Source organism: Babylonia areolata, chromosome 22 (assembly GCF_041734735.1).
Source record: "Babylonia areolata isolate BAREFJ2019XMU chromosome 22, ASM4173473v1, whole genome shotgun sequence".
Taxonomy (NCBI): Eukaryota; Metazoa; Mollusca; class Gastropoda; order Neogastropoda; family Buccinidae; genus Babylonia; species Babylonia areolata.
In genome coordinates, this window is record NC_134897.1 from 6833204 (window position 1) to 6853425 (window position 20222).

Here is a 20222-nt window from a genome sequence, read left to right on the forward strand (position 1 = left end):
CAGTCTGTGTGTTGGTGTGTAGTTATTTCACTTTCTTTGTTGTGCAGTCTGTGTGTTGGTGTGTAGTTATTTCACTTTATTTGTTGTGCAGTCTGTGTGTTGGTGTGTAGTTATTTCACTTTCTTTGTTGTGCAGTTTGTGTGTTGGTGCGTAGTTATTTCACTTTCTTTGTTGTGCAGTCTGTGTGTTGGTGTGTAGTTATTTCACTTTCTTTGTTGTGCAGTCTGTGTGTTGGTGTGTAGTTATTTCACTTTCTTTGTTGTGCAGTCTGTGTGTTGGTGTGTAGTTATTTCACTTTTATTTGTTGTGCAGTCTGTGTGTTGGTGTGTAGTTATTTCACTTTCTTTGTTGTGCAGTCTGTGTGTTGGTGTGTAGTTATTTCACTTTCTTTGTTGTGCAGTCTGTGTGTTGGTGTGTAGTTATTTCACTTTCTTTGTTGTGCAGTCTGTGTGTTGGTGTGTAGTTATTTCACTTTCTTTGTTGTGCAGTCTGTGTGTTGGTGTGTAGTTATTTCACCTATCTGTTGTGCAGTCTGTGTGTTGGTGTGTAGTTATTTCACTTTCTTTGTTGTGCAGTGTGTGTGTTGGTGTGTAGTTATTTCACCTATTGTTGTACAGTGTGTGTTGGTGTGTAGTTATTTCACTTTATTTGTTGTGCAGTCTGTGTGTTGGTGTGTAGTTATTTCACTTTATTTGTTGTGCAGTCTGTGTGTTGGTGTGTAGTTATTTCACTTTCTTTGTTGTGCAGTCTGTGTGTTGGTGTGTAGTTATTTCACTTTCTTTGTTGTGCAGTCTGTGTGTTGGTGTGTAGTTATTTCACTTTATTTGTTGTGCAGTCTGTGTGTTGGTGTGTAGTTATTTCACTTTATTTGTTGTGTAGTCTCATTTGTTTGATGTCACTGTGGTGGTGCTCGTCGCGGGGGAATCAAATTCGTCATTGCTTGACGCGCGCAATAGCTGAGTGGATAAAGCGTTGGAGTTTCAATCTGACGGTACCTGGTTCAAATCTCGGTAACGGCGCCTGGTGGGTAAAGGGTGGAGATTTTTTTTCCGATCTCCCAGGTCAACATATGTGCAGACCTGCTTGTGCCTGAACCCCCTTCGTGTGCGTACACAAGCAGAAGATCAAATACGCACGTTAAAGATCGTGTAATCCATGTCAGCGTTCGGTGAGTTATAGAAACAAGAACATACCCTGCACGCACACCCCCGAAAGCGGAGTATGGCCGCCTACATGGCGGGGTAAAAACGTTCATTCACGTAAAAGCCCACTCGTGTACATACGAGTGAACGTGGGAGTTGCAGCCTACGAACACAGAAGAAGAAGAAGAAGAAGAAGGGGCGTGGTTTTGGTTTTCAGGACTCTCTGGCATCTTTCTAACCGTCATGGTGATCGTGATGTACGTGTTCGCTCTTCCCTTCAGCCGTCGGTACTTGTTCAAAGCGTTCTGGAGGACACACAAACTGTACATGGTCATCTACTTCGGTCTCACCATACACGGGGCAGGTACATGTGACGTCTCCCTTATGACGTAGTTTGTGACGTTTCAGTGTGTCATTTTATGCGTGGTGTAAGTGTGTGTGTGTCTGTGCGTGTGCTCAGGATCGTGCGTGTACTTGTGTATTTTGAAAGAAAATGAGAGAAATAGAGAGAGAGTGCGTGTGCATGTGCGTTTTGTATGTGTGTGTGTGCTTGCGTGTGTGTGTGTGTGTGTGTGTTTTTTCTCGACAACGTGTGTGTGTGTGTGTGTGTGCCTGCGTGTGTGCGTGCTATATTTTCGTTACTTCAGTCAGCCAGAAATCAAGATTTACCTTTACATATCATTCTGGACATGTACCTGTCCATGATTGTTCCTATTTTGTTGCATGGTGCAGAAATATGGGATTATGAAAATGTAGATATACTTGAAAAATTAGAACTGAAATTTTTGAAACGCTTGTTCAAACTGAACAGGAATACTATGGCCCAAATTGTTTATGGAGAAACTGGTATTTGTCCAATTAGTGTGTTAGTGAAAATGAGATTAGTTCGATTTTGGACCAGCTTAGTGATATCAAACAGAGAAAAATACTCTGGGAAAATATATTTGATATTACTTGATAATTTATCGAAATGGTATTTATTCTTCAAAATGGATGAGTTATATCAGACAATTTTAATAGAAACAGGGTATGACTGTGTTTGGGATGCTCAATTCTTCTTAGAGAGGGAATCTTTCTGCAAGAATGTCAACATTGTTTTGATAAATACTTTTCAAAATCTATGGAGAAATGCTCTAGAGGCGAGTAGTAAATGTGTGTTTTATCGAAATTTCAAAAGTGGATTTGGTAGAGAAAAATATATTAGTCAAATGCCTGATAATTACGTTATCTGCTTCGTCAGATTTCGAAGTAGTAATCATAAGCTGAAAATAGAAACAGGGAGACACAAAGGCATACCACTAGAGTTACGTCTTTGTAAGGTTTGTAACATGTCTGTGATTGGGGATGAGTTTGTAATACGCTCAAAGGAGGCAAAAAATCATTTTAGCTGTAGGCCTAAGATGATTAGACTTGTAAATGTTACCTAGCTACACTTTTGGAGTTAAAAGACATTTGTGTTTTCTTAACTTTTATATCATATTGTTGTGTATTTGAAAATGTTTGTTCTGTGCATGAAAACATTATTTTGCAGTAATCCTCCATACTCCAATAGGAGTGAAAGGATAATTAAAACCTGAAACTTGTGTACAGGCCGCCTGGTGCAGGACCCACTGTGGGGCTACTTCTTCCTAGGCCCGGTCATCGTGTTCGTGCTGGACAAGCTGGTGTCGGTCAGCAGGAACAAGGTGGAGATCAACGTCACTTCGGCCACGCTCCTTCCCTCTGGTCAGTGCCTCCACTCTCCACCTTTCCCTTGGTTGTTGGGGGGGGGGAGAATGTGGTTTTCTTTCGGTGCTTTGCTCCATCATGTGCACCGTTTGAGGTGCCGTAATCCTCGAACTGCTGTTATCTTTTACTTGTAGACAGAAATGATAATTGATCCCTGCTCAACCCTTAGCCGAGTGACGTCAAGTGCTGATGCAATAGTCTTTGTCGTCAGCAATCGTTCTGAAACATTCCATGGAGGCGACAGTTCAGATTCTAATCCGATTCACTGAGTGACGAGATCTATTAAAGAGAAAACCAGTGTGAAATCAATCCAGGCGTTCTGCACTAAGGCAGGAATGTTCAGATCAGTTCAGGCCCCGAGGGAAAATACAATAAGATACAAGAGAGGCAAAGCCTTCAAGACTCACTTGTGATAAATTAAGTCCCCTAGCATTAATTACAGAGTAATTTCCCTTCTTTACTATCTGCACCAAAACGTTTGCAAAATAAATAAAAATTCCATGCTCAGCAAAAAAAGTTCCTGTTTGAACAAAAAATGATAATAATGACTCCTCTTGTTGTTGTGTCAGAATAAGAGGTCAAAGTGCCAGGTTTAGAGAATACAAAAAATATAAATATAACAGTAAATGCAGTTTGCATATAATTAGGCTTCTTTTTTTCTTTTTTTTTTTGTGCCCATCCCAGAGGTGCAATATTGTTTTAAACAAGATGACTGGAAAGAACTGAATTTTTCCTATTTTCATGCCAAATTTGGTGTCAACTGACAAAGTATTTGCAGAGAAAATGTCAATGTTAAAGTTTACCACGGACACACAGACACACAGACACACGGACACACACACACACACACACACACACACACACACACACACACACACAACCGAACACCGGGTTAAAACATAGACTCACTTTGTTTACACAAGTGAGTTAAAAAATGAAGTAAAATATTTGATACATAAATAAATAGGCTAAATGAATTGACTAGAAATTAAACTGACTTCATTTCCCGCCGAGTGACGCGGTACCAGCTGGGGGGTAATCAGTGCCAGCTGGGGGGTAATCAGTGCCAGCTGGGGGGTAATCAGTGCCAGCTGGGGGGTAATCAGTACCAGCTGGGGGGTTAATCAGTGCCAGCTGGGGGGTAATCAGTGCCAGCTGGGCGGTAATCAGTGCCAGCTGGGGGGTAATCAGTGCCAGCTGGGGGGTAATCAGTACCAGCTGGGGTAATCAGTGCCAGCTGGGGTAATCAGTACCAGCTGGGGTAATCAGTACCAGCTGGGGGGTTAATCAGTGCCAGCTGGGGTAATCAGTGCCAGCTGGGGGGGGGGGGGGTAATCAGTACCAGCTGGGGGGTAATCAGTACCAGCTGGGGGGTAATCAGTACCAGCTGGGGTAATCAGTGCCAGCTGGGGTAATCAGTACCAGCTGGGGGGTTAATTAGTGCCAGCTGGGGGGTAATCAGTGCCAGCTGGGGGGTAATCAGTACCAGCTGGGGTAATCAGTGCCAGCTGGGGTAATCAGTACCAGCTGGGGTAATCAGTACCAGCTCGGGGGTTAATCAGTGCCAGCTGGGGTAATCAGTACCAGCTGGGGGGTAATCAGTACCAGCTGGGGGGTAATCAGTACCAGCTGGGGTAATCAGTGCCAGCTGGGGTAATCAGTACCAGCTGGGGGGTTAATCAGTGCCAGCTGGGGGGTAATCAGTGCCAGCTGGGGGGTAATCAGTGCCAGCTGGGGTAATCAGCTGGGGGGTAATCAGTGCCAGCTGGGGTAATCAGCTGGGGGGTAATCAGTGCCAGCTGGGGTAATCAGCTGGGGGGTAATCAGTGCCAGCTGGGGGGTAATCAGTACCAGCTGGGGGGTAATCAGTGCCAGCTGGGGTAATCAGCTGGGGGGTAATCAGTGCCAGCTGGGGGGTAATCAGTACCAGCTGGGGGGGTAATCAGTGCCAGCTGGGGGATAATCAGTACCAGCTGGGGGGTAATCAGTGCCAGCTGGGGTAATCAGCTGGGGGGGGGGGTAATCAGTGCCAGCTGGGGGGGTAATCAGTACCAGCTGGGGGGTAATCAGTACCAGCTGGGGGGGTAATCAGTGCCAGCTGGGGGGTAATCAGTACCAGCTGGGGGGTAATCAGTGCCAGCTGGCAGGGAGTGCTCATTTCCTTTTGGAAGTCTCGACTGAGGTTTTATGTGTTGTTGTTGGGGTTTTTTTGGGTTTTTTTTTTTAGTCTGTTATCATTTCGCTCTGTTTCGTCGCCTTTATATTCATTTTGATAACAAAAAAGACGTGCCGGTCAGTTCTACATTGATTCCTCATTAATTAGACTTACGATTCGTGCAGTTCAACGTTTTTTTCGAGGATGACGGCAATGTTCGAGGTCAACGGCACCACAACCGTTTCACGCCCCCCCCCCCCCTCCACCTCCCCCCCCACCCCCCTTACACATCCACACCCGTCTTCGTCTGTCGCAGTCCCAGCGTCGGCCGTCCACACGGAACTATCAGAGATCTTCTTCTTCCTCTTCGTTCTTGGGCTGCAACTCTCACGTTCACTCGAATGTACACGAGTGGGCTTTTACGTGTACGACCGTTTTTACCCTGCCATGTAGCCATACTCCGCTTCCTGGGGTGTGCATGCTGGGTATGTTCTTGTTTCCATAACCCACTGAACGCTGACATGGATTACGGGATCTTTAATGTGCGGATTTGATCTTCTGCTTGCATATACACACGAAGGAGGTTCAGGCACCAGCAGGTCTGTACATATGTTGACGTGGGAGATCGGAAAAACCTCCACACTTTACCCACCAGGTGCCGTTACCGAGATTCGAACCCGGGACCCACAGATTGAAAGTCCAACGCTTTAACCACTCGGCTGTCGCGCCCGTCTGTCGAAGATAATACGCCAGGACATAGACACTAGAATCTCCTGAGGTATTAGTGTCTGTGGCCAAGAGGCCCAACACCAGAGTGCTTCTCGTGTCTCCCGTGGGCAGCGGCCAGGGTGATGTCAGTGCAGGTCTGACTTCAGGGCAGGACAACACCCCCCCAAAGGGGTTAATCGTTTGTAAAGTGACATTCTTGTCTTTCTGACTTTAAAAAAACCTGTCCTTTTCACTGCTGATGTGCTTGTTGTCAACAAAACGAAAATTTCTTCTTTTCTGTCGTCCTATCCCTCTTTATCCACGTCTCGGGTATCCCGTGTTTGTTATTGTTTTGGTTTGGTTTTGTTGCTTTGGTTTTGTTTGTTGTTGTTAATGTTGTTTTGTTTTGTTTTTTTGTTTGTTTCTTTTGTTTTTGTTTTTTGTTGTTGTTTTTGTTGCTGTTGTTTTTTGTTTTTGTTTTTGTTTTTTTGTTTGTTTGTTTGGTTTTTTTTGGGGGGTTGTCTGTTGTTGTTTTTTGTTGTTGTTTTTTTTGGGGGGGTTGTTTGTTTGTTTGTTTGTTTGCTTTTTTTCATATTCTCTCTGTTTGTTCTTCTTGTTGTTGTTTTTTTTTTACAGAAAACACAGGAAAAGCATTACGAGAACAGATTAGAATAGAATAAATGTTATTATCATCAAACCTTAAGGTGGGCAAGACACGAGGGAAGCGCGCGCGCACGCACACACACACACACGCGCGCGCACACACACACACACATACACACACACACAAACACCGGCGCGCACGTACGCACGTACAGACACACGTGTGCACCCGTACACACAAACACACACGCATGTAAACGGACACACACATACACACGCGCGCGCGCACCTATACACACGTGTGCACCCGCGGGCGCGCTCGCGCGCGCACACTCACACACACACACACACACACACACACACACACACACACACACACTAAAGATCAGTGTTTGATAATGAAAAAAAAAACTGGTTCAGGTGTGACCCGGCTGGTGTTCCGAAAGCCGCACAACTTTGAGTATAAGTCCGGCCAGTGGGTGCGGATCGCCTGCACAGCCCTCAGCGATGAGTACCACCCCTTCACCCTCACCACCGCCCCGCACGAAGATCATCTCAGCCTACACATCCGGGCAGTCGGCCCATGGACCAATAACATTCGGCGTCTGTACGACCCTAGCCGGAACTTGGATCTCCCACTGCCGCGGGTACGCTGGTTGTGATTGGCACCTCGCATTTTTCCACCTTGCAAAGTTGGTTCTTTTCTTTCGAAAGCAGAGAAAATTACAATATTGACAGTTTAACAGCACCATACATTGATCATATGAAGCCCCCGAAAACGGAGTATGGCTGCCTACATGGCGGGGGGTAAAAAACAAAACGGTCATGCACGTAAAAGCCCACTCGTGTACACACAAGTGAACGTGGGAGTAGCAGCCTACGAACGTAGAAGAAGCAGATCATAATTATGAAAAAGAGCTATGCTGACATATTTTATCAAGCATTTTCCTTTCTCTTCAGCATTTAACACTCTGAATGGAACTGACCTGTGTTGTGTCCGTGTCCACTCTGAATGGAACTGACCTGTGTTGTGTCCGTGTCCACTCTGAAAGGAACTGACCTGTGTTGTGTCCGTGTCCACTCTGAATGGAACTGACCTGTGTTGTGCACGTGTCCACTCTGAAAGGAACTGACCTGTGTTGTGTCCGTGTCCACTCAGATTGGAACTGACCTGTGTTGTGTCCGTGTCCACTCTGAATGGAACTGACCTGTGTTGTGTCCGTGTCCACTCTGAATGGAACTGACCTGTGTTGTGTCCGTGTCCACTCTGAATGGAACTGACCTGTGTTGTGCACGTGTCCACTCTGAATGAAACTGACCTGTGTTGTGTCCGTGTCCACTCTGAAAGGAACTGACCTGTGTTGTGTCCGTGTCCACTCTGAATGGAACTGACCTGTGTTGTGCACGTGTCCACTCTGAAAGGAACTGACCTGTGTTGTTTCCGTGTCCACTCTTTAAGGAACTGACCTGTGTTGTGTCCGTGTCCACTCTGAAAGAAACTGACCTGTGTTGTGTCCGTGTCCACTCTGAATGGAACTGACCTGTGTTGTGTCCGTGTCCACTCTGAATGGAACTGACCTGTGTTGTGTCCGTGTCCACTCTGAAAGGAACTGACCTGTGTTGTGTCCGTGTCCACTCTGAATGGAACTGACCTGTGTTGTGTCCGTGTCCACTCTGAAAGGAACTGACCTGTGTTGTGTCCGTGTCCACTCTGAAAGGAACTGACCTGTGTTGTGCACGTGTCCACTCTGAAAGGAACTGACCTGTGTTGTGCACGTGTCCACTCTGAAAGGAACTGACCTGTGTTGTTTCCGTGTCCACTCTGACAGGAACTGACCTGTGTTGTGTCCGTGTCCACTCTTTAAGGAACTGACCTGTGTTGTGTCCATGTCCACTCTGAAAGGAACTGACCTGTGTTGTGTCCGTGTCCACCCTGTGTTGTGTCCGTGTCCACTCTGAATGGAAGTGACCGGTGTTGTTTCCGTGTCCACTCTGAATGGAGCTGACCTGTGTTGTGTCCGTGTCCACTCTGAAAGGAACTGATCTGTGTTGTTTCCGTGTCCACTCTGAATGGAAGTGACCTGTGTTGTGCACGTGTCCACTCTGAATGGAACTGACCTGTGTTGTGTACGTGTCCACTCTGAAAGGAACTGACCGGTGTTATGTCTGTGTCCACTATGAATGAAACTGACCTGTGTTGTGTCCGTGTCCACTCTCAATGGAGCTGACCTGTGTTGTGCAGATGTCCACTCTGAATGGAGCCGACCTGTGTTGTGTCCGTGTCCACTCTGAATGGAACTGACCTGTGTTGTTTCCGTGTCCACTCTGACAGGAACTAACCTGTGTTGTGTCCGTGTCCACTCTGACAGGAACTAACCTGTGTTGTGTCCGTGTCCACTCTGACAGGAACTAACCTGTGTTGTGTCCGTGTCCACTCTGACAGGAACTGACCTATGTTGTGCACGTGTCCACTCTGAATGAAACTGACCTGTGTTTTGTCCGTGTCCACTCTGAATGAAACTGACCTGTGTTGTGTCCGTGTCCACTCTGACAGGAACTGACCTGTGTTGTGTCCGTGTCCACTCTGAATGGAGCTGACCTGTGTTGTGTCCATGTCCACTCTGAAAGGAACTGACCTGTGTTGTGTCCGTGTCCACTCTGAATGGAACTGACCTGTGTTGTGTCCGTGTCCACTCTGAAAGGAACTGACCTGTGTTGTGTCCGTGTCCACTCTGAATGGAACTGACCTGTGTTGTGTCCGTGTCCACTCTGAAAGAAACTGACCTGTGTTGTGCACGTGTCCACTCTGAATGGAGCTGACCTGTGTTGTGTCCGTGTCCACTCTGAAAGGAACTGACTGGTGTTGTGTCCGTGTCCACTCTGAAAGGAACTGACCTGTGTTGTGTCCGTGTCCACTCAGATTGGAACTGACCTGTGTTGTGTCCGTGTCCACTCTGAATGGAGCTGACCTGTGTTGTGCACGTGTCCACTGTAAAAGGAACTGACCTGTGTTTTGTCCGTGTCCACTCTGAATGGAACTGACCTGTGTTGTGTCTGTGTCCACTCTGAATGGAGCTGACCTGTGTTGTGTACGTGTCCAGTCTGAAAGGAACTGACCTGTGTTGTGTCCGTGTCCACTCTGAATGGAACTGACCTGTGTTGTGTACGTGTCCAGTCTGAAAGGAACTGACCTTGGGTTGTGTCCGTGTCCACTCTGAAAGGAAATGACCTTTGTTGTTTCCGTGTCCACTCTGAATGGAAGTGACCTGTGTTGTTTCCGTGTCCACCCCCATGAAACTGACCTGTGGTGTGCACGTGCCGGTACAGCTGTTCGTGGACGGGCCGTTTGGGGAGGGCCATCAGGACTGGTACCGCTTCCCCGTGTCCGTGCTGGTGGGGGGAGGGATCGGGGTCACGCCCTTCGCCTCCATCCTCAAGGACCTGGTGTTCAAGTCCAAGCTGAAACTGAAGTTCCCGTGCCAAAAGGTGAGACTGATGGACGTGGGAAAGGGGCAATGGTCAGGAGAGGCGGAGGGCTCATTCCTCATATATGTTTGATCCTCTTGACGAATGTACGTGTCAAAGCAAGACAGTAATAAGCTGAACAACAAAAAAATAACAGACAGCAGGTGGGATGTTTCGGTGATTGTATGAAGACAAGGGGACAACACTCATGAGACAGATGACACACACACTGGTTAATCATCCTCATCCCTTTCAACCCGAATTTCAGCCCACTCCGAGCGGCGGGAGCTGAAGATTCAGTGTCTGAACTGAACGATAGAGACTGTCACTTGCACCCACTGCAATCCTGACGCATAGTAAAGTGTGGGACAGTCCAGACGTTGTGGTCAAGTGGTTAGCGCCACGGACTGACGACTGGGAGGTCACGAGTTCGATCCCTATCAGAGGTGGGGGATTTTCGGCCCGTGTGCTGGCACCTACCCAAAGTTGAGTGTGATGTGGGCTCAAAGGGGAACATTGGTCAAATGGATAGGTGGATGGATAAACGATTAGATAAATAAATAGTGCACAAACACAAAGAAAACAAACAAATCAATAATACATAATCTGAGCTCTCGCTACTTATATAACTGAACCTGCAGTAAATACAGCGGCACAGGGTGTAACTTATCCTTGTTATCCCAGTGTTACCCTCGCTCTTTCACATTGCACACAAGGCGACCAACTTTTTCTCCCTTCTTCCTCTTTCTGTTAATTTGTTTATGGTGATGGGAGAGAGGGACAGAGGGGAGTGAGTGTTGACAGCTCGGCAATTTCTGGTTTTGTTGTTCTTTTTTAATATATATAATATGTACTTCCTATGGGTGAATGAGGTTGACAGGTAGGGTGTGTGGGTGTGGCAGGTGTGAATGAGGTTGACAGGCAGGGTGTGTGGGTGTGGCAGGTGTGAATGAGGTTGACAGGTAGGGTGTGTGGGTGTGCCAGGTGTGAATGAGGTTGACAGGCAGGGTGTGTGGGTGTGGCAGGTGTGAATGAGGTTGACAGGCAGGGTGTGTGGGTGTGCCAGGTGTGAATGAGGTTGACAGGTAGGGTGTGTGGGTGTGGCAGGTGTGAATGAGGTTGAAAGGTAGGGTGTGTGGATGTGCCAGGTGTGAATGAGGTTGACAGGTAGGGTGTGTGGGTGTGCCAGGTGTGAATGAGGTTGACAGGCAGGGTGTGTGGGTGTGCCAGGTGTGAATGAGGTTGACAGGTAGGGTGTGTGGGTGTGGCAGGTGTGAATGAGGTTGACAGGTAGGGTGTGTGGGTGTGGCAGGTGTGAATGAGGTCGACAAGTAGGGTGTGTGGGTGTGCCAGGTGTGAATGAGGTTGACAGGTAGGGTGTGTGGGTGTGCCAAGTGTGAATGAGGTTGACAGGCAGGGTGTGTGGATGTGGCAGGTGTGAATGAGGTTGACAGGTAGGGTGTGTGGGTGTGCCAGGTGTGAATGAGGTTGACAGGCAGGGTGTGTGGGTGTGGCAGGTGTGAATGAGGTTGACAGGCAGGGTGTGTGGGTGTGGCAGGTGTGAATGAGGTTGACAGGTAGGGTGTGTGGGTGTGGCAGGTGTGAATGAGGTTGACAGGTAGGGTGTGTGGGTGTGGCAGGTGTGAATGAGGTTGGCAGGTAGGGTGTGTGGGTGTGGCAGGTGTGAATGAGGTTGACAGGCAGGGTGTGTGGGTGTGCCAGGTGTGAATGAGGTTGACAGGTAGGGTGTGTGGGTGTGCCAGGTGTGAATGAGGTTGACAGGTAGGGTGTGTGGGTGTGCCAGGTGTGAAAGAGGTTGACAGGTAGGGTGTGTGGGTGTGCCAGGTGTACTTCCTGTGGGTGACGCGGACCCAGAAGAGCTTCGAGTGGCTGACAAGCATCATCCAGGAGGTGGAGAGGGGGGACGAGCGGCAGCTGGTAGATGTGCACATCTTCATCACCCAGTACCAGCAGAGGTTCGACCTCCGGACCTCCATGCTGGTCAGTGCTGGGCCCGGGGTGGGGGTGGTGGGTGGGGAGAGGGGATGGAGGGGAAGGGGGGTGTAGGTATGGTGTGACGGGGAGAGCGGAGGGGGGGGGGGCAGAGGTATGGAAGGGACTGAACGTGAGGTGATGGGGGGAGAGAGGGGGGGGGCAGGTAGGGAGATGTATTGTCGAGGGGACTGAACGTGGGGTGATGGGGGGAGGAGTAGGGAGGTGTATTGGAGGGGACTGAACGTGGGGTGATGGGGGGAGGAGGTAGGGAGGTGTATTGGAGGGGACTAAACGTGGGGTGATGGGGGGGCAGGTAGGGAGGTGTATTGGAGGGGACTGAACGTGGGGTGATGGGGGGAGGAGGTAGGGAGGTGTATTGGAGGGGACTGAACGTGGGGTGATGGGGGGAGGAGGTAGGGAGGTGTATTGGAGGGGACTGAACGTGGGGTGATGGGGGGAGGAGGTAGGGAGGTGTATTGGAGGGGACTGAACGTGGGGTGATGGGGGGGGGACAGGTAGGGAGGTGTATTGGAGGGGACTGAACGTGGGGTGATGGGGGGGAGGTAGGGAGGTGTATTGGAGGGGACTGAACGTGGGGTGATGAGGGGGAGGTAGGGAGGTGTATTGGAGGGGACTGAACGTGGGGTGATGGGGGGCAGGTAGGGAGGTGTATTGGAGGGGACTGAACGTGGGGTGAGGGGGGGAGGTAGGGAGGTGTAATCATGGAGGGGGACTGTACGTGGGGTGATGGGGGGGAGGTTAGGGAGGTGTATTGGAGGCGGACTGAACGTGGGGTGAAGGGGAGGAGGTAGGGAGGTGTATTGGAGGGGGACTGACGCATGAACGGGGGGTGATGGGGGAAGGTAGGGAGGTGTATTGGAGGGGACTGACCGTGGGGCGGAGGGGGGAGGTAGGGAGGTGTATGGAGGGGACTGAAGCGTGGGGTGATGGGGGGAGGTAGGGAGGTGTATTGGAGGGGACTGAACGTGGGGTGATGGGGGGGAGGTAGGGAGGTGTATTGGAGGGGACTGAACGTGGGGTGATGGGGGGAGGGGGGGGGGGCAGGTATGGAGGTGTATTGGAGGGGACTGAACATGGGGTGATGGGGGGAGGTAGGGAGGTGTATTGGAGGGGACTGAACGTGGGGTGATGGGGGGAGGTAGGGGGGTGTATTGGAGGGGACTGAACATGGGGTGATGGGGGGAGGTAGGGAGGTGTATTGGAGGGGACTGAACATGGGGTGATGGGGGGAGGTAGGGAGGTGTATTGGAGGGGACTGAACGTGGGGTGATGGGGGGAGGTAGGGGGGTGTATTGGAGGGAACTGAACTTTGGGTGATGGGGGGGAGGTAGGGAGGTGTATTGGAGGGGACTGAACGTGGGGTGATGGGGGGGAGGTAGGGAGGTGTATTGGAGGGGACTGAACGTGGGGTGATGAGGGGGGGGGCAGTTAGGGAGGTGTATTGGAGGGGACTGAACGTGGGGTGATGGGGGGGGAGGTAGGGAGGTGTATTGGAGGGGACTGAATGGGGTTATGGGGGGAAGGGGGGAGGTAGGGAGGTGTATTGGAGGGGACTGAACGTGGGGTGATGGGGTGATGGGGGGGAGGTAGGGAGGTGTATTGGAGGGGACTGAACGTGGGGTGATGGGGGGGGGAGGTAGGGAGGTGTATTGGAGGGGACTGAATGGGGTTATGGGGGAAGGGGGGAGGTAGGGAGGTGTATTGGAGGGGACTGAACGTGGGGTGATGGGGTGATGGGGGGGAGGTAGGGAGGTGTATTGGAGAGGACTGAACGTGGGGTGATGGGGGGGAGGTAGGGAGGTGTATTGGAGAGGACTGAACGTGGGGTGATGGGGGAAGGGGGGGAGGTAGGGAAGTGTATTGGAGGGGACTGAACGTGGGGTGATGGGGGGAGGAGGTAGGGAGGTGTATTGGAGGGGACTGAACGTGGGGTGATGAGGGGGGAGGGCAGGTAGGGAGGTGTATTGGAGGGGACTGTACGTGGGGTGATGGGGGGAGGAGGTAGGAGGTGTATTGGAGGGGACTGAACGTGGGGTGATGGGGGGGGAGGTAGGGAGGTGTATTGGAGGGGACTGAACGTGGGGTGATGGGGGGGAGGGTAGGGAGGTGTATTGCAGGGGACTGAACGTGGGGTGATGGGGGGAGGGGGGGAGGTAGGGAGGTGTATTGGAGGGGACTGAACGTGGGGTGATGGGGTGGAGGTAGGGAGGTGTATTGGAGGGGACTGAACGTGGGGTGATGGGGGGGGAGGTAGGGAGGTGTATTGGAGGGGACTGAACGTGGGGGGAGGGGGAGGTAGGGAGGTGTATTGGAGGGGACTGAACGTGGGGGGAGGGGGAGGTAGGGAGGTGTATTGGAGGGGACTGAACGTGGGGGGAGGTAGGGAGGTGTATTGGAGGGGACTGAACGTGGGGTGATGGGGGGGGGGGGGGGGGCAGGTAGGGAGGTGTATTGGAGGGGACTGAACGTGGGGTGATGGGGGGAGGGGGGGAGGTAGGGAGGTGTATTGGAGGGGACTGAACGTGAGGTGATGGGGGGAAGGGGGTAGGTAGGGAGGTGTATTGGAGGGGACTGAACGTGGGGTGATGGGGGGGAGGTAGGGAGGTGTATTGGAGGGGACTGAACGTGGGGAGGGGGGAGGTAGGGAGGTGTATTGGAGGGGACTGAACGTGGGGGGAGGGGGGAGGTAGGGAGGTGTATTGCAGGGGACTGAACGTGGGGTGATGGGGGGGAGGTAGGGAGGTGTATTGGAGGGGACTGAACGTGGGGGGAGGGGGGGAGGTAGGGAGGTGTATTGGAGGGGACTGAACGTGGGGGGAGGGGGGAGGTAGGGAGGTGTATTGGAGGGGACTGAACGTGGGGGGAGGGGGGAGGTAGGGAGGTGTATTGGAGGGGACTGAACGTGGGGTGATGGGGGTGAGGAGGTAGGGAGGTGTATTGGAGGGGACTGAACGTGGGGTGATGAGGGTGGGGTGGGGGGCAGGTAGGGAGGTGTATTGGAGGGGACTGAACGTGGGGTGATGGGGGGAGGAGGTAGGGAGGTGTATTGGAGGGGACTGAACGTGGGGTGATGGGGGTTGGGGGGGAGGTAGGGAGGTGTATTGGAGGGGACTGAACGTGGGGGGAGGGGGGAGGTAGGGAGGTGTATTGGAGGGCTGATGGAGGGGACTGAACGTTGGGGGATGGGGGTGGCGGAGGGGGGGGACAGGTTGGGAGGTGTATTGGAGGGGACTGGATGGGGGAGGGGGGAGGGCAGGCAGAGAGGTGGTCAGTTTCAGTTTCTGGGAGGTGTCAAAGCTTGATGGTGGTATGGTGTGCGGGTGGGGGGGTGGTTGAAGGGTGGTGGTGGATGGGGGTGAGTTTCAGTGTCAGTTTCAAGGTGTCGAAGCGTGTGGACTGATCGAAATACGCGGAACCACATGTACTTTATGAAAAAAATAGGAAAGAAAAAAAGAAAAAAGAAACATATTCCTAACATTGGCATAAACCCAACACGCTGATTAGGACTTAACGGGGGTGAGAACAGAGAGGGGGTGGTGGGGGGGATGCGTGCGCATTTAATGCGCGTGAACTTGAAGAATCCCTCTCTATGCACGCGCGCTTGCTAGTATGGCTCGTACGCAAGCACATAACGCACGCGCGCACGCATGTACACATCCACTCTCGTGTACGCACGGGCGTGCGCACGCACACACACGCGCACAAACTTTCAAAGACTGAATGCTATCAGCTGGGGTTTGAATGTGTTTTACAGCAGTTATCGTGAATAACATGTCATGTTTTATACTTACAGTGATAATTAGCTTATGATAATTGATGTGTTTTATCCCCAAAGTAGTAGTCTGGCTTTGAACAACATGACCATTTTGGACCCTATTGTGAGTCATCACTCTGCTATACATAACTCACTGTATGTTTCCCACAGTATCCATCACCTAGCTATGTAAATAGCATGCTGTGATTCATTTCCATGGAATGTCTACATAAACAGCATACTGTGCTTTATTTCCATGGTACTGGAATGGCCAGAACAGCCCAGAACAGAGTGTGATGGCGAAGGGTCGTCGATGGCCTATGCTCCACCAGGAGCGATGGGCAAAATGAATGATGATGAATGACTTATTAGCAGGCTACATAAATTGCACACAATGTATTATTCCCATAGTGGATACAAGCTGGCTCTATGTATACCTTGCTGCGTTTTACTCAACGCTGTGTTTCATTTCCACAGTAGTTACAAGCTGGCTATATCAATACCGCCTTGTGGTGTTTTATTCCCACAGTCATTATGAATTGCCATGTTGCCTTTCATTCCACGCTATGTCGTATTCCCACCGTGAAAATGCTGTGTTTTATTCCCAAAGAAAGGCTATGTGTACAGCATACTGTGTTTTATTCCCAAAGAAAGGCTATGTGTACAGCATACTGTGTTTTATTCCCAAAGAAAGGCTCTATGTACAGCATACTGTGTTTTATTCCCACAGTATCTCTGCGAACGTCACTTCCAGCGGATTGAGGGGCGGAGTCTCTTCACAGGACTGAGGGCCATCACGCACTTTGGCAGACCACAGTTTGAAGAACTATTTCAGTCCCTTTCCACCATCCACGAAGGGGTAAACAAGATTGACTCTCTGTTTCTCTCTCAGTCTCTGTCTCTAAGTCTCTCTCCCTCTCTGTTTCTGTCTCTCTGTCTCTGTCTCTGTCTGTCTGTCTGTCTGTCTGTCTGTCTCTCTCTCTCTCTCTCTCTCTCTCTCTCTCTCTTTAACTTTGCTGAGGGCGATGAGAACTGTTAGAAAAGAGGACAGAAAAATACAGCAGTTTCTATCCATTATCTTCGTAAGTAAAGCATCAGCGTTTTCTTTTGTTTTGTTTTTTTGTTGTTGTTTTTCTTGCCCTTAACCTTTTTCGACCTGTCCGCGATGGGACAGGGAGAAAAACATTGAGAAACAGGGCTTGTTGCATGAGCGATCTTAGTAGCTCCAAGTTTGCTTTGCGTTTAAAATGTTCTTGAAGTCAGTGGAATTAGCGTGCTTTGCGATTAAAATGTTCTTGAAGTCGTGGAAGTAGCGTGCTTTGCGTTTAAAATGTTCTTGAAGTCAGTTGAAATGGTGTGCTTTGCGTTTAAGATGTTCGTGAAGTCCGTGGAATTAGCGTGCTTTGCGTTTAAGATGTTCTTGAAGTTAGTGGAAAAGTCTTGACGCTAAGCAATACGATCGCATATGCAAACTAGACCAGGATTTCCGTTTTCATATTTGCTGCAGCCACATATTTTTACTGATAGACACGCTCATGGATGACGGAATATCGCGACATTTCTTTTTAAGGTGGAGGGACACGCTAAGCTGGAGGATAAGCAGAGGCAACATGCAAAAAGTCACCAGCTGTTGTGGCGAAGTAGTTAGCCTCATCAGATATGGGAATTTTTCGGCCTGTGGCCGGCTTTTACCAAGAGCTGAGTGCGCTGTGGGCTTAAACGGAAACAGTCGAGGATCATCCACTTCACTGATTTGTCTTTGGGACTGTTGTTCAGATTTCCTGACCAACTGTGCAGGTGTCTGTTTCTCTCAACCTGGTTGACGCCGAGATATTATCATGAGAGTACAGCCACGGCCTTGCCAATTAGTCCCAAACCTAAACGGACCTCTGTAGCAGCATCCTCATCACCCCGATCATCATTCATCACCATCGATATATGGAAAATATAATGTCCATCTGGGGCACAAAACAACACAAAGTCCTCTGTGTATGCATGTGTGCTGCTGTGCAGGCCAGTCAGACCGGAGTGCTCACATGTGCATGTGTCTGGTGCCGTGGACGAAGGTGGCAGAATGGTTTAGACGCTTGTGTGCCAACACAGTGTCTGTGACGGTCAGTGTTCGAATCTTGGTCTCACCCTTTCTCCCAAGTTTGACTGAAAAATAAAACTGAGTGTTGAGTCATCCAGATGAGACGATAAACTTGAACCGACATCACGTGTGGATCACGCATTTGGCGCGCTGAAAAAAATAACCTATAGCAACAAAAGTGTCCTCTTACAAAACTCTGAAGAGGAAATCCACTCTGGTGGGTACACAAATATATATGCATGCACTCAAGACCAGACTGAGCGCGTTTGGGTTGTACTGCTGGTCAGGCATCTGCCTTGCAGATGTGGTGTAGTGTGTAATGATTTGACCGTCACGCAGTGACGCCTCCTCTTTGAGACAGTGAAGCTGGGTGTGTGCAGGTCGGGCAGATCGGAGTGTTCAGCTGTGGCCCACAGCCCATGACCCAGAACGTGGACAGGGCATGCTCAACCGCCAACCGTCAGCTTGGCCCGGCCTTCGTCCACCACTTCGAGAACTTTTAGATGGGCAGGGAACCTGGCTGGCGTCTCTTCTCCTGCCCCGTGGACCTCTCCCCCCAGGGGATGACCCATGACTGGCAGAGTGGTTTCCTGTCAGCAGCGCGTCCTTGGAGCTGATCTAAAAATAGGTGGATAGCGCACGCCTTCTTTGAGCCCCTTTGCTAACTGGAGCCAGCGGAAGTGTTCAATCAGCCATTTTGCTACTCATGTCAGTACAGTGCGAAGTGGTAACTCCATATAGGTAGCCGAGCGTTGAGCTGGCTTCACGGAGCTTTCACTTGCTCGCGGCAATAGTAAAGCTGAAATTCTTGTGTGTGCGTCCACAGCAAGTTTGTGCTACATGTCACTGCACTGTTTTTCTGTAATAACTTTGGTAAATAAACCATTGGCAGATTTCAATCAAGACACAACAATTGACATGTCGTGGGGGCAAGCATAACACCATTTCATCGAAGATACACGGTTACAGTTCAGAAACTACCACCAGTTAGCAGACGACTTCATAACGGACTGACGGCTGGATACGAGTAACAATATGGCGTCCAGTTGGTTTCAGTTTTCCTGGCCAATGAGCTATCCATCTATTTTTAGAAAAGTGCTTTTTTTCCACAGTAAAATTCACTTTCACACAAACACTCCATTCAGCAAAAGTCTTCTGAGAACAGTAGCCTATTGGTATTTTTTAGTTGATGTTTGTTGTGATGAAGTATCCTGTATCCATTGGTTGCTACTGACAGATAACTGATGACGCATTTATGTTGTCCACCTACCCTTCATCTTTTATCACTGCTTGTGATTTTTCATGCTGTTGTTTATCCATAGTATACTGAGTCTAAAATTTGGCCCTTTCAGCGTCTGTACTATCACCTTATGAGCTATACATTATGGCAGGATGTTGATGTTTCATTCATCTGTCACTGTTGTTCAGAAAATCTACGGAGCAGCATCGAGTAAGTGTGTTTTTTAACCGATAAAGAAGCTTCTAGAATAATGTCAGGTGTAGACATTATTTTGTCACTGATTGAGAAGCTTCTACATTGTGTTGTATAGGTATGTATTGACGTGAAATTCACAATAAAGCATTGACCGATAAAATAGGGACGGTTAAATATCTTCGTGTAAAATTGAAGAACGCACACGCATCCGCTCACAGAGAGAGAGAGAGAGAGATACGCGTACGAAGATGTTCGTGCACTTTAAAATGCCGATCAAAAACACAAGAGAAATACACAATAGAGACTGCACTCAGTATGACAGTCTTGAAGTGTCATTTTCTCAAGAGACATCATATATCGACGCCCTGAGCGCAGTACAGAAGTGCAGTGGGAAAGATCTGAAGAGCTGAATGGGGCTGGAAGATCATGAGTGTGTGCACATTCAGGCAAGTGAAATAAATGGCAAACGAACAAAAGTCAGTGAAAGACTGGTGAGAAATTCTGATTAAAATATCTGAAATATTAAGCAAAATTGATACTGCGCTAAGGACATCCCATACGAAGTCACAGACTTAATTTTTTTTTTCTTATCTTTTTTCTTTAATGTATTCTATGTCACGTATGTGTGTTTTAAACAAATAAATAACCTATGTGTCTGTTTCATCACAAATTGACATTTTTTCTGCTGTTCTTACTTGTACTTGTCTCCCTTTTTTTCAAAATGTTACCCATCGGATTGTAATGCATTATATCTATTGTTGTATCATTACATCATTCATGTTAACCAAATTGTTAGAAAATAATGATTGAGACAATGATAATGAGTAATAATGATAACTCCGTTATCTGTTATCGTCATCACTTTCACCTATTGGTCAGAGTAGTTGTCTGTGGCGGATATTCATGTTGGCCTTTCGTTTGGTTGGTGTGTGTGACCTTTTAGAGGTTTGAGCAAAACATGTATCGATATTTTTTATTATTTTTTTTAATAGAAAATCAACTTTTATAAAGATGAATACATATCTCCTAATTTGCCTTTTCTGTGTTGTTTTTATTGCAAAAGTTGCTCTCTCTCTCTCTCTCTCTCTCTCTCTCTCTCTCTCTCTCTCTCTCTCTCTCTTGCT

The 20222-nt window shown here is 49.1% G+C and overlaps 1 protein-coding gene across 4 annotated transcripts in view; it reads left to right on the plus strand.

The window, feature by feature from the left end:
- The window catches only part of LOC143297269 (dual oxidase 2-like), a 77954-nt gene extending 57855 nt beyond the window's left edge, over nt 1-20099 (plus strand). For all 4 annotated transcript variants that reach the window (XM_076609517.1, XM_076609516.1, XM_076609519.1 and 1 more), the window contains 7 exons: nt 1360-1506; nt 2733-2867; nt 6757-6983; nt 9664-9822; nt 11647-11802; nt 16302-16430; nt 18044-20099. In XM_076609517.1, the coding sequence (XP_076465632.1) occupies nt 1360-1506; nt 2733-2867; nt 6757-6983; nt 9664-9822; nt 11647-11802; nt 16302-16430; nt 18044-18166 (1076 nt within the window). In that variant the 3' untranslated portion in view covers nt 18167-20099. The remainder of the gene's footprint in view (nt 1-1359; nt 1507-2732; nt 2868-6756; nt 6984-9663; nt 9823-11646; nt 11803-16301; nt 16431-18043) is intronic.
- The last annotated feature ends 123 nt before the right edge of the window (nt 20100-20222 follow it).